Here is an 18603-nt window from a genome sequence, read left to right on the forward strand (position 1 = left end):
GGGATCACAGACTGGTCTTGGCATCTACATCTGTCAGGCGGGGATGATCATGCCCCCCCTTGTGGGAATGTCTGACAGCCAGGAGAGGGAAGTGACTGTCCTGGCCTGATCCCCGGGGTGGATGAGGAGGGAGGGAGAAGCAATGGAATGGCAATAAAGGTTTATCTCTTGTCCCCAGTCTCCATCTCTGCCTCCTTCCCACCCAGACTTCATTTCCTGCTGTCATTCAGGGCCCCTGGCAGCTCAGGACACTGTCCTCTGGCTATGGTTATGATGAGCATCCCTGAGAGGTGCCTGAGAGGCCGGGTCCCAGCCCTGCTGTGCTCGGTGGGGACGGGGGCCAGGGGGGACCTCAGATGCCGCTCTCTCTGGGTCTCGGTTTTCCCATCTGTGCAGCGGGGGTCCATTCCTACTTGTGGGGGGTCACTGCCCCAGGTCAGCTGGGCCAGGGATGCCAGGGTCCTGCAGTGAGGATGGCCCATCAGCTGTGGTGCCAGGGGGCCCCCCATTAGGACTTGCTCAGAGGAAAAGAAAAAAAAAAAAAAAGAGATGCTGAGAGGACCTTGCAGGCCTGGCCAGTGTGGGGAAGAAGTCCAGGGTATGTGCTGAGTGGGCTTTCCAAAGGCTCCTCACAGTAGAGAGGCAGAGGTTTTAAAAGAAATGACTTGCCCAGAGTCACAAGGTTCTTGGATGGCAGAGCCAGGCTTTGAACCTGGGTGCATCTGACCTGTGTTCTCAGGAACCTTGGGGTTCTGCCTCTCTGGCCTGTATCCACTCTTGGTGGGAAAGTGGATAGATAAATGCTTTCTGATGAAGTATGTGGACTCCCCAGCCCTGGAGGTGCTTTTATTATTCCCATTGTGTAGCAGAAGAGGCTGAGGCCCAGAGAGGTCTGGATGTATGCCCCAGGTCACACAGCACTCACTCCTCCAATTGTCTTACAAAATCTGAGGATGTGGTGGCGTCAGGGTCTGTCCTGGCCTCGGTCAGCGGCCCTGCCACCATCCCCAGGATCCCCCAGGTGGGTCATCCAGAGCATTGGAAATAAGGAACATTCAAAACTCTGTGACCAGGAGCCACTGGCGGCCTGAACTTCTAGCAGACATGGCTTCTAACCACGGTGCATGTCCAGCCATCTGTCCCCCTTTGACTCTGCTTCCTTGAGGTGTGGCCGTGGTGGATGAGAGGGGTGGTCTTTGGGTAGGGTCTAGCAGCAGCTTCGCCTACTCTGAGCTCCCGGAAGGGGTCCTGCTGCTCATTCCCAGGCCGTCCTCCCTTCTCCTTCCAAGGACCTCCGAGTCTGAGGGCCTCCTACCCTCGCTCTACAACTGTCCACATCTCCCTTTGCCTTCGCCTGTAGGATGAAAGCCAAATTCATAATACAGCACTTCTTTTCTTTTTTTTAGGGCCGCATCCGCAGCATATGGAAGTTTCCAGGCCAGGGGTAGAGTTGGAGCTGCAGCTGCTGGCCTACATCACAGCCACTTGGGATTCGAGCCACATCTACAACCTACACCACGGCTCATGGAAACGCTGGATCCTTAACCCCCCCGATCAAGGCCAGGGATTGAACTGGCATCCTCATGGATACTAGTCTGATTCATTTAAGCTGTGCTACAACGGGAACTCCTCAATACAGCACTTCTTACGCTTTGTGTGCATCCCCTGGGGAGCAGGTTTAAATGCAGCTTTTGGTTCAGCAGGACCAGGTGGAGCCTGAGAGTCCGCATTACTGAGGAGCTCCCAATGATGCCTGTGATCCTGAGGCTGCTGGGCCTTGGACCACACTTGGAGAAGCGTGACTTCAGGAGGCTCTCCATGGCCTGGCTCCACCTGCATCTCCTGCCCGGCCTCCTCCTCAGTTGTCACATGGGACTGTGTTCATGGCACCTTCCCTCTCATCCCTCAAAGTCAGGCTCAAAACCCTGTCTCGGTGGACCCCCGACAGAGCTAACTGCCCCTCATCTGCACTCCCGGGTCCCTTTCCAAGCCTTCGAAATCCTCGAAGGCACAGAGCAGTGCCTTTAAGAACAGGCCTCTTAGGTGTGAACCTGGCTCCACCTTTTCAGCTGGGTGACCTTGAGCAAATGAGTTAATCTCTCTGTGCCTAATATTTATTTTTATTTTATTTATTTATTTATTTTTTTTTTTACAATTGATCAATATGTCTTTTACTTTCTGCTTTACTGAGATATAATTGACCTATAACATTGTGTAAGTTTGAGGTGTACAATGTGATGAGAGCAATACATCTTTTAAGGCTCTTTTAATCCAAAGGTTTCCCCTCTAACTCAATTTTTTTTTTTTTTAATCCTGCAAATTGTTTGTTGTTTGGTCTGTTGTCTCCCAGTTTGGATTTTCTGATTGCATCCCTCTGGTATAATTCCACGTGTTCCTCTCTTTTCTGTATATGTCATTGGATCTGAAGGCTTGACTACTTTCAGATTTGATTATTCTTCCACCAGGAAGTACCACAGTGACTGGTTGCTATTTTGTGATGCTAGCAGCCTCTTCTGTTCATGAACTGTTTTTATTCATAACACTTCTGACGCCAAATGTGTGGTTTTCCAAACTAAGCAATTCTTCAATTCCCTGTGGACAGCAACTGGGTGTCCCACAAGTCAATTCAATTCTGACACTAACTACTAGGAATTAAGTCAGACCCCGCAGGTTAAAGGCTCAGACCCACAAGACTGCCCCACTTCAGACATTCATCCTGAGTTCCAAGCCTCTGGTACTTCAGACAAACCAGCTACGAATGAGCAGCACCACCTTCACAGCACCTCTGTGTGTTCACCAACTCAGAAGCTCTCCAAGCTCTACTGGTTAGTGTGCCTAATATTTAAATACTACCTTGTTCCAGAACAGACCACCAGTTGCTTCTAAACCTCTTTTCATATAAAATGAAATGAAAATGTGCTTGGTGGGCTGACAGGGACAGAGGGTAGAGGGAAGGTGCCATCCTGCTTGTCTCCTGGTGCCTCGGTCCCCAGTGCCTGGCACAGCAGGTGCTTAGAGAAACCCTGCATGGAAGTGCTCCCATAACCCATGGCATGACCTTTCCAGGAGCTGCTCGTCCACAAAAGTAAATTCCAAAAGAGCAGCAAGAGAGGCAGAAACAAGGCAAGGTTGCGGATCTTCCATCTTAAGCGCTCATTTAAATGCATCTGTGTGGAGAGCAAATATTTTCTTGTAAGGGGGGTAGATGTAACTCCAAAGGACTGTGTACCACAGGGCCCCCCCGCCCCCACAAGGGGCCATAAGTTGGAGGGAAAAGAGGGCAAGCATCTGTTAAGAGCCATGTCCCTTCTTGTCTGGTGTGGAGCTGTGGCTGCCCCAGGGTGATTCTCGGTGCCCTGGGGACCTTCAGGGTCTTTATCAAAAGCCTGGGCATGACCATTTCAGGCCACCAAGGCAACACTGAGAGCCTGCTTGCAACCCCTCTCCTGCCTGGCCTCATTCTCGCAGCAAACGCCTGACAATTCAATACCCCCGACCCAAAGCTCACCATCCTTCCCACAGCTGACCTTGGCATCTCACTCTGACCTTTGGCCTTGCTGCTGGCGCAAGGGACCCTGCCCTGGGACATACCTGAAGCCACCCAAAAAGGAAGGTACCCTTGGGAGGTGGGCAACAGGTGAGGAACATGACCTATGGAGACAGGGGTGCAAGTGACCCCACCCCATACTTAGAACCTAGATTGTTCTGAAGGTGCCAGTTGTGTTGGGCTGGCAGGAGCTGGTGTGGGCAGCCCAGGAATTGTGGGCTGCCTCCTATTGTGGGCATCCCTGTTGGGAAGGGAACCCAGAAGAAGCCCTCAGTCCCTGATCACAGGGTTGCACTTCTGCATTCACTGCAGGACACAGGTGAACTTGAGCCCTGCTTGTTCCCACGCATCTGAGAACTCCTGGGAGCCAGGACCGTGTCTGTCTCGTCCTCTGCTGCTTTTATCTGGATGCAACATGTAGTTAGTTGTAGAGGCAGTTGACACCCCCTGTGTCACTCTCAACCCGCCTCTCCCTAGCACCTCTACAGTGTCTGGCCTTGGTGCCACCACACACTGGTGGGACAGAGAGCAGGGGTGCCTGGAGAGCTGGACGAGGCACCCTGGGTGTCCATCAGGGTCCTTCTGAGCTATGTGGAGGAATCTAGGCATGTGCCAGGCTGAGGCCCAGCTGGGGCTGGACTTGTGACCAGCTGCCCCTGCCCATCAAGCTGGGATGTGCAGCTTGCTGTCTTCCCCCAATGCTGGGGGTGCTCCATGTAACAGGCTGTTGGGCTGATCTTCCCCAAGTCCCACCTGGCAGCAAAGGAGACTGAAGCCTGGGAGAAGTTGCTGGGACTCAGTGGGAGGGCCCCAGGGGGATCCGAGCACAAGAGTTTCTAAACTGAGACTTGCAGGTACCCTCCAGCATCGTTCAACAGCTGCGTTTTATCTGGCTTGGGTCCTGGGAAATATGTGCAAGATTCTTTTGGAGTCTGCTAGTTTAAAAGAAAAAAAAAAGTTTGGAAGGCACTGTTCCCCCTTTCCAGGTGGAAAAACTGAGTTGGGGTGGGAGGCAATCACTTACCAAAGTCCCAGGGCGAGCTGGAGGCAGAGCTGGCCCCAGGCGTCAGTCTGAGGACCCTGGCAGAGGCCTCAGGTGTGCCATCTTCAAAGACCCCTACCCAGACTCAGGCTGGGGGTGAGGGTGTTGAACCTCAGCCATGACAACAGCAGTGTCCCCTTTAAGCAGAGAGCCGCCTGCTGCAGTGGGTGGACTCATGCCCAGCCAGTGGGAGCCGTGAGCTCCCCTCCCACAGCCCCTCCCTGGGGAGGACGAGGGAGGGACCAGAGCAGCGTGGCTCCCGAGGGAGTCAGTGGCACTGGGGAGACAATAGCAGACATGCTGTGTGGGCTCAGCCGGGAGACCCCTGGAGAGGCGGGTGAGTAACGGGGGGCCAGTAAGCAGAGTGACAAAGCTGAATCTCCTGATCCCTCTGGTACTGGTGCCAGAGAGGGGCCTGGGATGGCAAAGCTTGGGACTGCCACTCCCCAGAGCCAGAGCTGGGAGGGGTGTAGGATGGGACACCTGGCCAGTGGGCAGGTGAGAGGCTGTTTGTCCGACCCTGGTGGTGGCCTGCAGTCCTGCAGCCAGAGACAGTCCACTGGGCTGTCCTGCACAGCCCAGCCAGAGGGTAGCCCTCCTGCCTCAGGTGGGCCCCAGGGAGGCACATCCTACCTCTGTGGGAGCTGTGGGCATGAGCTCCTGGCCAGGGTGCCATTGGGGAGCTCCTGCACGGGGCCCATGGCAGGAAGCATCTGGTCAGTGAGCCCCAGGCTCTGGGGATGCAGGGGACAGGTGTCTGTCAGCTGCTGCATGCCTGGGTGGATCCAGGGCTGGGACCCTGGGAGGGGCTCTGGGGCAGACTAGCTCACCCTTTGCTGGGTGTCCTGGGGCTGCCATGGCTGTGCTGTCCCATTCTACCTACTCCTGATGTTACCTCCTTGCAACAGCTCCAAAGGTAGTAACTGTGGTCCCAGTGCACAGATGAGGAAGCTGAGGCTCAGAGAGGCCAGTGGCTGCCCAAGGCCCACAGTGGCCGAGCCGGGATTTGCACCCAGGGGCCTTTTATAGCTGGACTCCCCTCTTCCTGCTTCAAGGGCCTGTGAACTCAGGCTCCCACCTCCCTCCTCTGGTAGGGACCAGAGACAGGGTTGCTCCCAGGCCTCCAGACAATAATAATGCAAATAATGATAGTAGCGGACAGCTGTTGAGGTCTTACTCTGTGCCAGGCTCTGTTCACAGTCTCTCTGTGCACTTTTTCATTTAATCCTCACAATACTAGGAGTTCTCCCCATTTTACAGTTGGGGAAAGTGAGGCACAGAAGTGTTAGGTGACTTGTCCAGGGCTATAGCAAAGCTGGGATCTGACCCCAGGCGGTCCACCCTGCTCCCTGCTGGTGACCATACCACCTTCCTGGCCTGGGGACATCTGTCCTTTCAATGAAAGGCCCAGGAGTGGGGTCATCTCATCCTGCAGTGGTTAGCCACAGGGCTGCAGTGACCTGGAGACCTTACCCTGGGCACTTCCTCTTCCTCAAGGGCCTTCGGCCTCCACCCAGGCTCAGGCCCCAGCATCGCCTGCCTCGCCTCTTGGCCCTCACCCCAACTCCCTGTGCTGCCCTGGGAGGGAGTTTGCTAAAGTGCAGATCTGATCCCAGCTTCTTTCCTGGTATTCAAGTCCTTTTATCATCTCTCTGATGACTTCCTTGATCCCACCCTCACTGCTGCAGCTCCCATCCTAGTCTCCTCCCTAGGTCACAGAGCCTCATGATCACAGCTGCCTCAATTATCACTTGGTATCCGCACTGAGGCTTTTTTTTTTTTTTTTTTTTAAAGTCCAGAGTTGAAGCTTCAGGCACAGTGGGATCCAGGTGCACAGTTAACATGATTAGGTTTCTGTGAGTCTCTGCTTCTCTTCAGGTGAGCTTTATTTCCAGGCAGACTCCTCTCCTTGAGGTGCCCAGAGGGTCCCTAGTACCTTTGAGTCTCCCAGGTCCAGTTCTCATTGGCCCATCTTGGATCACATGCCCACCCTGACCACCCACTGGGCCTCTGGTCACATGGCCTCCCTGGAGCATGGGGACAAGGGCAGCCAACAGGTGGCCACTCCATGCACCCATTTAGCAGAGCAGGCTGAGGCCCTGAGGAGTCAGGGCAAGCGCAGTGCTCCTCAGGGAGAGCCAGCCAGGGGCTTGGGGCCTGCAGGGCACACTGCCCAGGGCCGTCTCCTCTCAGTTGGATGCTGCCTGCAGGAGTCTTTTCTCAGGTCTGTACCCTGTCCATGCCTAGACAGGGAATGGCCTTGTTCACCTCACTGTCCCTAAGCCCCTGCAGGAAGCGACGTGGCCAGGTCTGGGGCACACAGTAAGCTGTAATGCCTACTGGTTTGGGCAGGAAACCCCCCACCCTCACCCCAGTGTTCACTCTTCTCTGACTCCCATCCACAAAGGGGTCTTTGTTCCCAGGGCCTGGAAAGGCTCAGGCAGAGTGTGTGTGTGTCAGGGTAGGTGGGAGAGGGTCCCTCTGCCATGGCCTGGGTTGCCCACCTCTCTGGGGGTCCTCACCAGAGCCACCTAGGTCTTTGGGCAGGCCTGACCTCCTGCTCCTGAGTTTCCACTGGGGAAACCCCAGGACTCAGAAGCCACGGCTTCCAGACCCAGAGAGGTATGGGTTTACACCTGCCTCTTCCTGATGTTATAATCTTGAACAATTCACTCTGCCTTTTTGATCCCATTCTCCTAACCTGGGAGTGGGAATTGAATTTCAAATGATTTACTGAGCATTTACTATGTGCCAGACTCTCTGCCAGACACCGTGAGAACAGACAGACAAAAGCCCAGCCCCTGGGGCTGACGTAATAGTGTGTAGGGGGAGGCAGATAGTAAATAAGATCAATAAGTTAAAAAAAGTGAGGTCTGTCAGGGAAGGAAGGTGCTGGAGGTGGGTTTGCAGGTATAAGTTCAAACAGGCTGATGGGGGAAGGTGTCCCTGAGAAGGTGATGTTTCCACCACTTCCTTAAGGAGGTGAGGAAGGGAGTTTCATGGATGTCTGGGAGGAGTCTTCTGGGCAGAGGGAACAGATGGTGCAAAGGCTCCATCGTGAGCTTGTAGGATGGCGAGGAGCCTTGTGCATTGGGGTGGAGCTGGTGCAGGAGAGGGCGTTAGGAGGTGAGGTCAGGGGAGCTGGGGGGGTTGTTAGTTGTAGGAGAACTTTTGCTTTTATTTGCCGCCTGGTGAACTGAGGCTTTGCTGCTCTGTTGGTGACCCAGTTTTGGAGTCAGGCTCTTTGATATGGTGGATTTCAAAGTGTGGTGGGAGAACACAGACCCAGAAGGCCAAGCCCTTGACTTGAGCCCGTGCCCCCATCACACATGATGGTGGGACCATTGTGACCCCATGGAGGGGGCTGTCAGCCCGAGTGTGGGCTCAGGGCCCAGGGCCAGGGGCCCCATACCTTGTGGAAGGGGGATTATAGGGCTGGCAACCTCTCTGGGTCATGGCCAGCCTGTGGGTGCTTGGCCCTAACCTGGGCCTCCTGGGGGCTGGTGCTGCCTCCTAGGTGCCCTAGTGTTTGGAGGGAGCGAGCAGAGCTGAGCGTCAGGGATGTGGTCTATCGGGGACTTGCTCTGCAGTGCCCTGGCTGAGTGGCCTCTCCGGGCTTCAGGCTCCTGGTCTGTAAAATGGGATTGTCCGTGAGCCTCCCACCTGTTGCTTTTGGAAGAGTTAGTGCCTGGCAAGTGCTTGGAGTGCCTGGTACAGCGAGGGCCCAACACCCGTACCCCTTTGTCAGGTTTTTTTTTTTTTTTTTTTTCTCAATCCTTGGCACCAAGTGAAGTAGGCATCTGCTTTTTAAATCTTTTGATGTATTTCTTCCTGTTTCCCTCGCAGAGTGAGGGTCCCCCTGTGGCTGGCTGCTCTCCACATAATTCCCTCCAGGCTAGCTTCTGGAGAGACTGCGGGGGTTGGGGCCATCACTCCAAGTTCAGCCTGCAGCTGGCCTCTATGCCTCTCCATCCCACTGCCTGCCTTGTCCAACGTGCGATGCCAGAGGGGGCTCATTTCATCATCATCAGTTAGGGGCGTCCAAGGGATCTTTAGCCCTCCAGGCTGTCTTGGGGTTGGCGAGGAGGCAAGAAGAGGCCCATGGCTCTGCCACTTAGGAGCTGTGTGACCCTAGGCAGTTCCCTTAACCTCTCTGTGCCTCAGCTTCCTAGTCTAGAATGTGGGGATGATAATGGTACCCACCGCATAGGATTATCATGAGGATAATGTGGTAGTAGTTTAAAATTTCTTAGATCATGGCCCAGGTTCAAATCCTGACCCTGCTCCATCCTGTGGAAAGTCACCTAACTTCTCTGAGCCTCCACCTCTCCATCTGTGAAATGGCAGTAGTGATCATCCCACCTCAGAAGGTGATGAGGGTTAAATGAGATAAAGCTTACGAAGCACCTAGCACAGCACCCGGCCCTTAATCAGGAGGAGAGTTGTTTCCATCGTTAATAAGGAAAACCTTTCTAAGAAGGAGCATAAGCGGGGCCAGGGAGAGAACGTCCATGTGTTATGGCTTGTATACCACATGACTTCACCCATTCCTCCCCTCAACTAGTGAGGTGGGCACCTGCACCCAGTGTGCAGAGACTCGGGAGGAGATGTGACTTGTCCTGGACACAGATTTAGGATCCAAAGTCCGTCCTTCCCTTCCATCTGGCCAGCAGTGCCTTCTGACTCGGGGCTGAACCGGCGGTATGGGCCAATTGCTTGGTGGGGTGCAAGCAGCGATGGGACACTGTGTATGGTTGTGGTTGGATTGGGGACGACTTGGGGCCCCTTTCTCCCCATCAGCACATGGTCGGGCTGGCCCTGCTGGAGGCATGCTCTCTAGCAGCCATTTTCTGTTTGGCCCAAGTTGGGCTCCCAGGTGGGCGTTGGTTTCCCCAGTGTTCTCTCTAAGATGCTGAATGCTTCGCTCACCCTCCCCACCCCCCACTTGCCCCATCTACAGCCCTTCCCAGCACTCCCTGCCTCCCCCTCCTACTTAGGCGGGACCCTGGCAAAGGCAGCCTGGCCAGGGGCTGACTTCCTTTACCCTTTGTCAAAGCTCAATAGTTGCTCCCTGTGGCCCCAGAGAAATGGAGATAATGAAGACAAATTAGCCACGCTCTCAAGAGGAATGAAATCCACAAGAAACCCACCCACCTGGGCTGCAGCTTGGGGGCCGGGGATCAGGTGTACCCTCTTTGCACAGCCCCTTTCTCTCCTGCTCACCCGGCTGGCCGAGCCCGCCTTTGCTGCGTTTGCCGGACCGGCTGGCATCGCTGCGGAAATGAATTTCCCTCTGAAGCGAGTTCTTACAGGACAGATTGACTGAAGGCAAAAGCTTATAATTGCCCATTGCTGGAAGGAGGAGACAGGGAAAAAAAACACTCGGATAAAAATATCTCTGTTTTTTTTTTTTTCCATGCATGTTTCCAGCTGAAAATTGGTGGGAAAGATGTTTTTGAAAAGCCTTCATCTCTAAGCATATAATTACCAGGTCCTAGAACAAAAAAGAGAGTGAACGGGAGAGAGCAGGCCTGTTCTCTGAGGGAGGAGGACTGGGGTCTGAACCCTCATAGGGTTTTCTATAAATACAATAATTCCCTCAAATTCTTAAGCCTGGGGTGGCTGTAGCCAGCAATCAGGGTTGGGTGGGGGAAGCCACCCCTGTTGGACAAATGGAGAAATAGAGACCCAAGACACACAGTCCACTGGTAATTCTGGCCCTGCCTTGATTCTTGGTTTGAATGCTGCCTCAATTTCCCCCTGACCTGAGAATGTTTGTCAAAGTGGGGTACTGTGTCCCCTCTGCAGTGGCATTGGCAAACACTGTAGCACTCCTTCTGGGGGCTTTTCTGAATATGGTAGGGGGTCTTAGGTATCCAGAAGCCTCTTATCTAGCCATCAGCCATTCTGAGTGGCCTCAGCCTCCACGAGAGTTCATCAATCCATGCCCTAAAATGCATGTGCCATCTCTAGAGAAGTCTCTCAAGACCTTGCTTATTGCTTATTGACTCTGTGTCTGCACCGAGCATGAGTCTTGGTTTGCATCCCACTGCCAGGCCTGCCCAACAGCTGAGCCCAAAGTCAGCAAAAAATTGTAGAAGGAGGGGAGTTGGGGCTATTCAGGATCAAGATGAGAGGATCCGCCATCCCCTGTGTACTGTTCCAGCCCAATTTGGCACCATGTCATTTGCTAGAGCAAAATTTGAATATTGGGATGAGGGAAGGACAGAGGGGCAGCATTGAAGAGAAACCCCTGAGACACCCCAGGAAATAGGCCCTCTGCTTCAGCTGCCAGCATCCTGTATCCTTGGCTTCTGAATCCAGCATGAACCCACTGCTGCCTCACTCCATTCTTTGGGATCCTGATTCTGAATTTGGCAAACTTGATTCTTCCCTTTCCTGTCCTCAGGGGATAACTTCCCTCCGCCCCTTTTCCAGACCCCTAAACCTGGAGCTGGCAAGCTTATCTCCGGTCTTCCCAGGACAACCTGGGAGAGGAGGAGTTTCCTGTGGCGGAATCAGATTTGCCTGGGATAAGACAGATTTTCATTCTAGAACTGCCTGTATGAACTACCAGAAATGTTCATTGTCTCACAGTTGATAGAACCCAGTCTTCCTAGTTTTATTAGCTCAGAAACGTCTTGTTGAATCTAAATGGAGTGTGAATTAGGGAACTGTAATAGGAGGCATTATACTTAATGGGGTGTTGCCTGAATCTGTGGCTGTGGATGTGAACTCAGTGGCTGGCAGGGGTGGGGGTGGGCAAAGCTGCTGAGAGCCAAGTCCAGAGGCCCTGGACATGACTTTGGGCTTCACTGCAGTTTAGTTTGTTGTTTGCTGCCTTCTGGCAAGCAGGGGGCCCATCCCTGGTCTGGAGAAGCAGTTTTTCAATGGTTAGAGCTGCAGGTGGTCAAGGGTCTCAGGCTTCCTTAGCTCCCAGGCTGACCCTGACATTGACCCAGCCTGAGCCCCACCCCAACTCTAGAGCAGTGATTCTCAGTGAGGGGGTGGAGAACAGTGTTGCTCCCCTAGGGGCCATGTCAGAGGTCTGGAGTTCTCTTTGGCTATGATGACCGGGGTGGGCGCTACTGGCCTCTGGTGGTTAAAGGGGAGGGATGCCGCTAAACATGGTACAGCACAGAGGAGAGACCTTGCTCCCCCCACTTGTGGAATTACCCAGACAATGTCAGTGGTGCCAAGGTTGAGAAACCTGCTGTGGATTGAACACTGTTCCCGGTTCTAACTGAGCCTGGACCTTGGCCAGGCTGTGTCCTGATCTTGACCCAGATTGACCTCACCCCCGGCTAAACCCTAATCTGAACCTCCCTGTGAAAATAGCTGGGATGGGATAAGAGGCTTCTGCCCCCTGCCAGGGCTGAGTCTCCTACAGCCCTGCTCTCCCCTCTCCTCTGAGGAGTGGGGAGGTCCTGTGAGTTAGGCCTTGCTTGCTGTAGAGGGCTGGGGAGGGAGAGGCCTTGTCACAGCTGAGTGAATGGCTGAGCCCTAAGCCCACGCTCACAGCACTTGACTCAGCTGGCACCTCAGGGCTGGGGGCAGAGGGCTCTTCTTGAGGGGCATGCAGGGTGTGCACAGGCTCAGGTGTAGCCTGGGGAAGCAGCAGAAGCCAAGGGGGGTGTACAGGGGTCTGGGGCGGACAGCCTGAGAGGCAGCCCGGGAGAGCTGGCCACCTTGATTGTCTGCTGGTCGACCTTACCCTTCTCCTCCAGGGCTGAGAAAGGACTCCAAGAAGAGATGTGAAAAAAAGGACCTGGCCAAGGGAGCCTGGAGCATGGGGTGGGTGGGCCAAGGAGTCTGGGGTCTGGTCCTGGCTCTTCGCAGAGGCTGCTTGGCCAAGGGCTGTGTGACCATGGGTGCGAGTTGTCCCTCTCTGAGCCTCAGCTTCCTTATCTGTAAGTGGAACGGTAGTTGTAGAGGTAGTTGACTGCATGGCGACAGCCACAAAGTGCCTCAAGAGCAGAGGCAGAGTTGCCCCTGGGAGGGGAAACCGTGGGGCTCCCCAGTGGAGATTCGGTGGAGCTGGTGGCAGGAAGAAACCCCTCGAACAGACTACCTCTGCCAAGCAGAAGATTCCCAAGGCAGAAGGGGTTTGCCTGTTGGAAGCACCAGCAGAACTCAGGGCCTTTCCTCTCTTTCTTGCCTGCAGACGATGGGCCATACTCCAAAGCAGGCAAGGATGCAGGAGGGGCCGATGTGGCCCTGGCGTGCCGCAGGCAGAGCATTCCAGGTATCGAGCCTCCTCTCCCTCCCCCTTCTCTGTCCTGGAGGCAGAGAGCTTGGGTGGGGGTCTGCCTCTTACTCACTCTGTGACCTTAGACTCATCACTTAACCTCTCTGATCCCCTGTAAAAAGGAGATGATCTCAGCCAGCCTAATGCAGCCAAGTGTACTGCTTACCAAGTACTGGCCTCACTTGTCCTGGAGCTGGGGGCCCAGAATAAGCCCCATGCTGCCGCTCACCCCCTTTCTGTTGGCAGAGGAGTTCCGAGGGGTCACCGTGGTGGAGCTGACCAAGAAGGAAGGCAGCACTCTGGGCCTGACCATCTCAGGGGGCACCGACAAGGACGGCAAGCCCAGGGTCTCCAACCTGAGACCTGGGGGGCTAGCAGCCAGGTGAGCTGAGGGCTTGGTCGGGGCAGGGGGAAGGGGGCTGGGGCTGGTGGAAAAGGTACGCGGGCCTTTGGCAGAGGGATCAGGCAGTTTTTCCTGGAGCACCTGTGAGCTTGGAAAGGCCTCTGGTGGGGGTAGCGATTCTAGGCCCAAACTCCTTCTTTCCCTTCACACCAGAGCCCCAGGCCTCCACATACGCCGTTCCCTCTGCCTGGCCCCAGCTAGCCTGCTCTTCACCCCTCCACACCGCCTCTGGAAAGCCCCCAGGACTCCAGGCTGAGGCAGCCACTCTGCTGGCACAGTCCTGTGAGCCACTGTGGAACACGTTGCCCTGCATTTTCCCTTAATTTTGCCTCTGCAGCTCTCTGGAGCCAGGAGTTCCATGAAACCTAGGAGTGAGCCTCTCCTTCACTGCCCCCAGACCTGGGAAGAGCAAAGGAGGCGATGATCTGACCAATTTATACGCTCTCTGGGGCCAGTCAGAGCTGTACCTGTGAGGGTGATGCTCCAGAAGGAGGGAAACAGGGTAGACCAGCCTCAAGGGAAAGGCCAGACCTGGGTGGCAGGCAGGTCTAGGTTGGAATCCACCCTCTCTTACTCATGTGTTGTGTGACCCTGGACAATGTCTGACCCCTCTGAGCCTCAGCTTCCCCATCTGTAAAATGGGGATCCAGAGACCATGAGGATTCAACAGGAGGGTGGCTGTGGATGCCGGTGCCTGTCACCACGTGTGTGCCCTGGCCTCCTTGTTCCTAGGAGTGACCTGCTGAATGTGGGTGACTACATTCGCTCAGTGAACGGGATCCACTTGACCAGGCTCCGCCATGATGAGATCATCACTCTGCTCAAGAATGTGGGCGAGCGCGTGGTGCTGGAGGTGGAGTATGAGCTGCCCCCGCCCGGTGGGTGCCCTTGAACCGTGAACTTTCTCCACTGCCATGGTCATGGGTGGATAAGCTGCCTCCTTGCCAGCACCTGGGTAGTGGGCCATGCCAGTCAGGGTGGGCGGGACCTGAGACTGACTACAGACATTCATGCCACACCTAGGACTTTGTCCACAAATGCAGTATGCTGTCACCAGTTGGTGGCAGGGCCCTGTTCCTAACTCCTTGTCATCTTGCATATTTGGTTTCCAGATGCTTTTCCTTTTGGGGGAAGGTTTTAGGAACATCAGCAGAATAAATTGTTCTTTGCCCTCCCGTGCTGCTCTCAGTACAGTGTCCTAGGGTTTAGCCTAGCTCTGAATTTTCAAAGTTGGTCTAAAGTCTTGAAATTTGAATGACTGTCTGGAATTCAGCTCTGGCCTGAGCCTGCCAGCCATGGACACAAGCCTGAGCTCTGCCAATGTCTCTGTGGGAGCATGGGCAGGCCCTTTCCCCACTCTAAGTGGTAGACTAAGTGGGTTTTAGGGAAGAGGGGACCTCTAAGCCTCACTTGTCCTAGCTGTAAAATGAGGCAGAGGGAGTTCGCCCTTCCTGCAGCGTCTGTGACAGGTCACGCAGCTCTCTTGGAAAGAGCTTCGGGGACATCTGCTGGCTTGCTGCTGTGACTCAAGGACTCAAAGGAGCCCTCCATTTCTCCCCAGCCCCTGAGAACAACCCAGGGATCATTGCAAAGACAGTGGATGTCTCCCTCTACAAGGAGGGCAATAGCTTTGGCTTCGTCCTCAGAGGTCAGTGTAAGAGGCACCTTTGGGTCAAGGGGTGGGAAGGCTAATGCCAATTCTGTGTGTTCTCTTTTGCTCTAATGAATTATATGTATTCATTACATACATCTTTCATATATATGTTGCCTCACAACAAAGTGTGCATGATTGGGGGGAGTGAGAGGGAGAAGTTGTACCAGAAAAAGAAGTTTGATGCTGCCTAGCAACCAGGGCAAAAAAGGGAAATAGGATGAGATCTTAGGATGGGAAGCAAGCTGTTTAACTGAGAAAGGACTTTGGCTGTGTTCCCTGGTTTCTGTCCCAGCTCTGGGTGGGGTTTACAGTCGCTGTCCCATGGGAAGGACTGTGCACAGCAAGGACAAGGTCCTTGCGCAGATTTAATGAAGGGAGCCTGCTCAGGGTCTGGGTCAGGGCCGCTGGGCACCAGGGAAGGAGAGGGTCGGTGATTCCCGCCTCTTGTGGGATTCTGTCCAGGAGGCGCCCATGAAGATGGGCACAAGTCCCGCCCGCTCGTCCTGACCTATGTGCGGCCTGGTGGCCCCGCCGACAGGTGAGCCTGAGTTGGAGGGACCCTTACAGCCTTGCCCGGCACTGCTGGCCCCCAGCACCAGACCCTGTGAGGAAGGCAGAGTGGACATCATACGCGTTCTCCAGATGAGCCAAACTGAAGTCCAGAGAGGGGAGACTGCTCTCCCAGAGCCACTCGGAATTGTTGGTGGAGCCAGTGCTAAGCCCCAAATGAGAGCAACTCCAAGCTCTTTCTTCCCCAAGACTCTGCTGTCTTGAGGGGGTGGGGGATGGGGAGTGAGCTTTGGTGTCCCTTCCCTGGCCTTGATTTTCCTGTCTGTAGAATGGGTCTAATGATGCAGCCATTGGGAGCTGCAGCGAGGGATTTGGGGCAAGGAGACAGGCGTCCTCTGGTCCTCTGTGATGCGGCCTCCCCGGTCCTGGCTGTGCTGCCAGTTTGGCCCTGCCCGGGCCCTGTTTGCAAGTGCTAGGGGGAGCAACTGTGGAGAGGAACACGCCCAGTTCCCAGCTCCTGACCCTCTGACCTCCCTGGCGCGGGATTCCTGGCCATTTTAAGGAAAGCCTGGAACGGCCTTGTCAGAAATCTAAAGCCGTCCTTGGGACAGGCTATTCATAGAACCTCCCAGAATAGCTTTGGCCACCTGTTGGGACAGGCATTCCAGAGCCGGGATGTGACCCAAACTGAGGTGAACCCCCCTCAGGCCCCTCCCTGGGACCCAGTAGAATTCCTATTTGTCCCCAGGCCAGAGCCACTGCTGAGAACCAGGGTGGAGGCCCTGGGCAGGGAGCTCTGGCCAGCAGCGTGAAGCCTCCAGACTGTCTACCTCTGATGCTACCTGGTCCTGGCAGGGCTGGGACCCTGTTTGGGCCCTGACCTGACGCTTGAGGGTTGAGCTGGGACTGTGAATTTAAGCACCAAATGGGGTGAGAGGTGTCAGAACCGACCCCACCCCATCCTCACTGCCTCCTTCACTTGCTCAGTGGCTTCCGCATACCCTCCCTCTTCCCTTCACTCATGTGGAATTCCTTCCCTTCTGCCATGTCCTCTCTCCTTCACCCACTCCATGCCCTGCCCCGTCCTCTGGGCCCCCACCTCTCCCAGTTCCCGCCCTTGTCCAGGGCCAGGCTGGCTGACCATGCCCTTCCCTGCAGGGAGGGCTCCTTGAAGGTGGGTGACAGGCTGCTCAGCGTTGATGGGATCCCACTGCATGGTGCCAGCCACGCCACTGCCCTGGCCACCCTGCGGCAGTGCAGCCATGAGGCACTGTTCCAGGTGGAGTATGATGTGGCTGTGCCAGGTGAGTTGGGGGCCTGAGGGCTGGAACTGGGGCAGGAAGAGGCTGGGGGCTGGAGGGATGGGGTAGCAGGTACAGACCTTCATCACTGCAAAGGCTGTGTGACCTTGAGCCCGTCACAGCCTCTCTGAGCCTCTCTGGGTAGTAAATACACTGCCAGGCCTTGTCTGATGCTCTGAGGACACACCTGACAGCAGTACAGACGGCGTCTCTATTCTTATGGGGCTGATATTCTGGAGAGGAGTGATAGACAATAGAATAAATTAAGTATAGAGTGTGTCAGAGATAGTGAATGTGCAAAAAATCACAGAGAGAAATGGAGAAGGCCCATTGTGAAACACAGTTCAGTGCCAGCATACAGCGGGCATTCAATAAATGTGAGCAAACTGGAATTCTCCAGGAAAGCCCTGGGCCCAGAGCGCCCGAGACAGGAATTCCTGCCCCTCCTCTGCTGCCCAGTGGCTGTGTGATCTTGGACGAGGCTTTTGCCTCCACATGCCTCAGTTTTCTTGTCTGTAATGTGGGTGCAGCGAGATGGAGGAAAGTGCTCAATATTTGCATTTCAAACTCTGCTTTCCTTCCATGTACCAGACACAGTGGCCAGCGCTTCAGGGCCCTTGATCGTGGAAATAACCAAGACCCCGGGGTCCACCTTGGGGATCTCACTCACCACCGGCTCCCACCGGAATAAGCCTGTCATCACCATTGACCGCATCAAGCCAGCCAGCGTGGTGGACAGGTGGGGCACATGCTGGGAGCTGCCATGGTACAAGGGGTGCAGGGGGAGGGGCTGCCCAGAGCTTGTCTGGCCAGATGAGTCTTCCCCTTTGCTTCTTGACCTGGCCAGGAGTGGGGCCTTGCATGCTGGAGACCACATCCTGTCCATCAATGGCACCAGCATGGAACACTGCTCGCTGCTCGAGGCCACCAAACTCCTGGCCAGCGTGTCAGAGAAAGTGAGGCTGGAGATCCTGCCTGCGCCCCAGAGCCGGCGGCCGCTGAAGCCCTCAGAGGCAGGTGGGTTCCCTGGGAAGACCTCAGGGCGCAAACCTGAGTGTTAATGGACCAATGCCCTGGGCAGGCTAAAATTTACTGGAACAAATATCCATTCCTATAGGGAAGCTTGAACTGTCAAGTGCAGTTGCTTAGGGTGGGGAGGTGGGGCAGAGAAACAACTTGACAGTTTGTTGGTGGGATGCCCCCAAAGCTAGTTCCATCACTGGTTGCATTAATAGAAGTATAAGAGCTAGAACAAGGGAGGGGATAGTTCTTTCTGTGCTCTGTGCTACTCAAAGTTTGGATCTCGGGCTCAGCTCAGGATGGAGTGAAGAGCTCACTGGGGATGAGGCCAGTATGAGAAGGAGGTGGAGGAAGTGGGAGCCATCTCAGACGGCAATGCAGATCTGTGCAAGCCTGGACGAAACCAACAGGGACCCAGGTGGCCCCTGAGAGCCCAGTGTGGGGCAGAAATGCCAGGACCCTGGTGCCCTCTATGCTCAGCTACTGCTGAGGCTGCCCAGGCTATGGTGCTGTGGTAGACCCCAATGGTGCTACAACTGGTCACCATTTGCAAACTGTGCTCCTTGAAGCTGATGAGCCAGTTCTTGGGCTCCACAGCAAAGTTTCCCATGTTCAAATCCTACTCTACCACCATCTCCCAGCTATGGGCCTCAGTCTGGGCCAGCTTTCCCTCCTGTGTCCCTGCCCCTCTGGCTGCTGCGTGGCTGAACCCTGAGCACAGTGCCTGGCACACAGAGGATGTCCAGGATGCAGAGCAAGAATCCTGAATGCCTAACCTGGCTCAGGAAACCCAGGGTCTTCTGTTCCTTCCTCCCTCTGCATATGGGAGCTCAGTCCCCCAGGGGCCTGGTGATTCAGAGCTGCTCAGCCCCTAATGG

General features: G+C 55.0%; 1 protein-coding gene and 1 long non-coding RNA gene across 9 annotated transcripts in view; one reads left to right on the forward strand and one right to left on the reverse strand.

Moving 5' to 3' along the window:
- The window catches only part of GRIP2 (glutamate receptor interacting protein 2), a 139112-nt gene that overhangs the window by 50262 nt on the left and 70247 nt on the right, over positions 1 to 18603 (forward strand). For 4 of the 7 annotated variants that reach the window (XM_013982003.2, XM_021069372.1, XM_021069370.1 and 1 more), the window contains exons 2-9: positions 12754 to 12834; positions 13084 to 13219; positions 13973 to 14118; positions 14802 to 14888; positions 15357 to 15432; positions 16563 to 16708; positions 17297 to 17444; positions 17553 to 17722. In XM_013982003.2, coding sequence (XP_013837457.2) covers positions 12754 to 12834; positions 13084 to 13219; positions 13973 to 14118; positions 14802 to 14888; positions 15357 to 15432; positions 16563 to 16708; positions 17297 to 17444; positions 17553 to 17722 — 990 coding nt within the window. Of the gene's footprint in view, positions 1 to 4767; positions 4927 to 12753; positions 12835 to 13083; positions 13220 to 13972; positions 14119 to 14801; positions 14889 to 15356; positions 16709 to 17296; positions 17445 to 17552; positions 17723 to 18603 lie in introns of those variants that run through there. The other 3 variants (XR_002337661.1, XM_005669811.3, XM_021069371.1) reach the window with 2 other exon arrangements.
- LOC106505682 lies at positions 2134 to 4790 on the reverse strand. 2 transcript variants are annotated; one of them, XR_001300314.2, is made up of 3 exons: positions 4572 to 4790; positions 4301 to 4479; positions 2134 to 3167 (listed from the first exon to the last, which is right to left on the reverse strand). It is a non-coding gene; the product is annotated as an uncharacterized LOC106505682 (long non-coding RNA). The 2 variants fall into 2 exon arrangements; XR_002337662.1 differs by having other exon boundaries at positions 4301 to 4482; positions 4572 to 4662.

The sequence above is a fragment of the Sus scrofa genome, chromosome 13 (assembly GCF_000003025.6).
Source record: "Sus scrofa isolate TJ Tabasco breed Duroc chromosome 13, Sscrofa11.1, whole genome shotgun sequence".
In the NCBI taxonomy this organism is placed as follows: Eukaryota; Metazoa; Chordata; class Mammalia; order Artiodactyla; family Suidae; genus Sus; species Sus scrofa.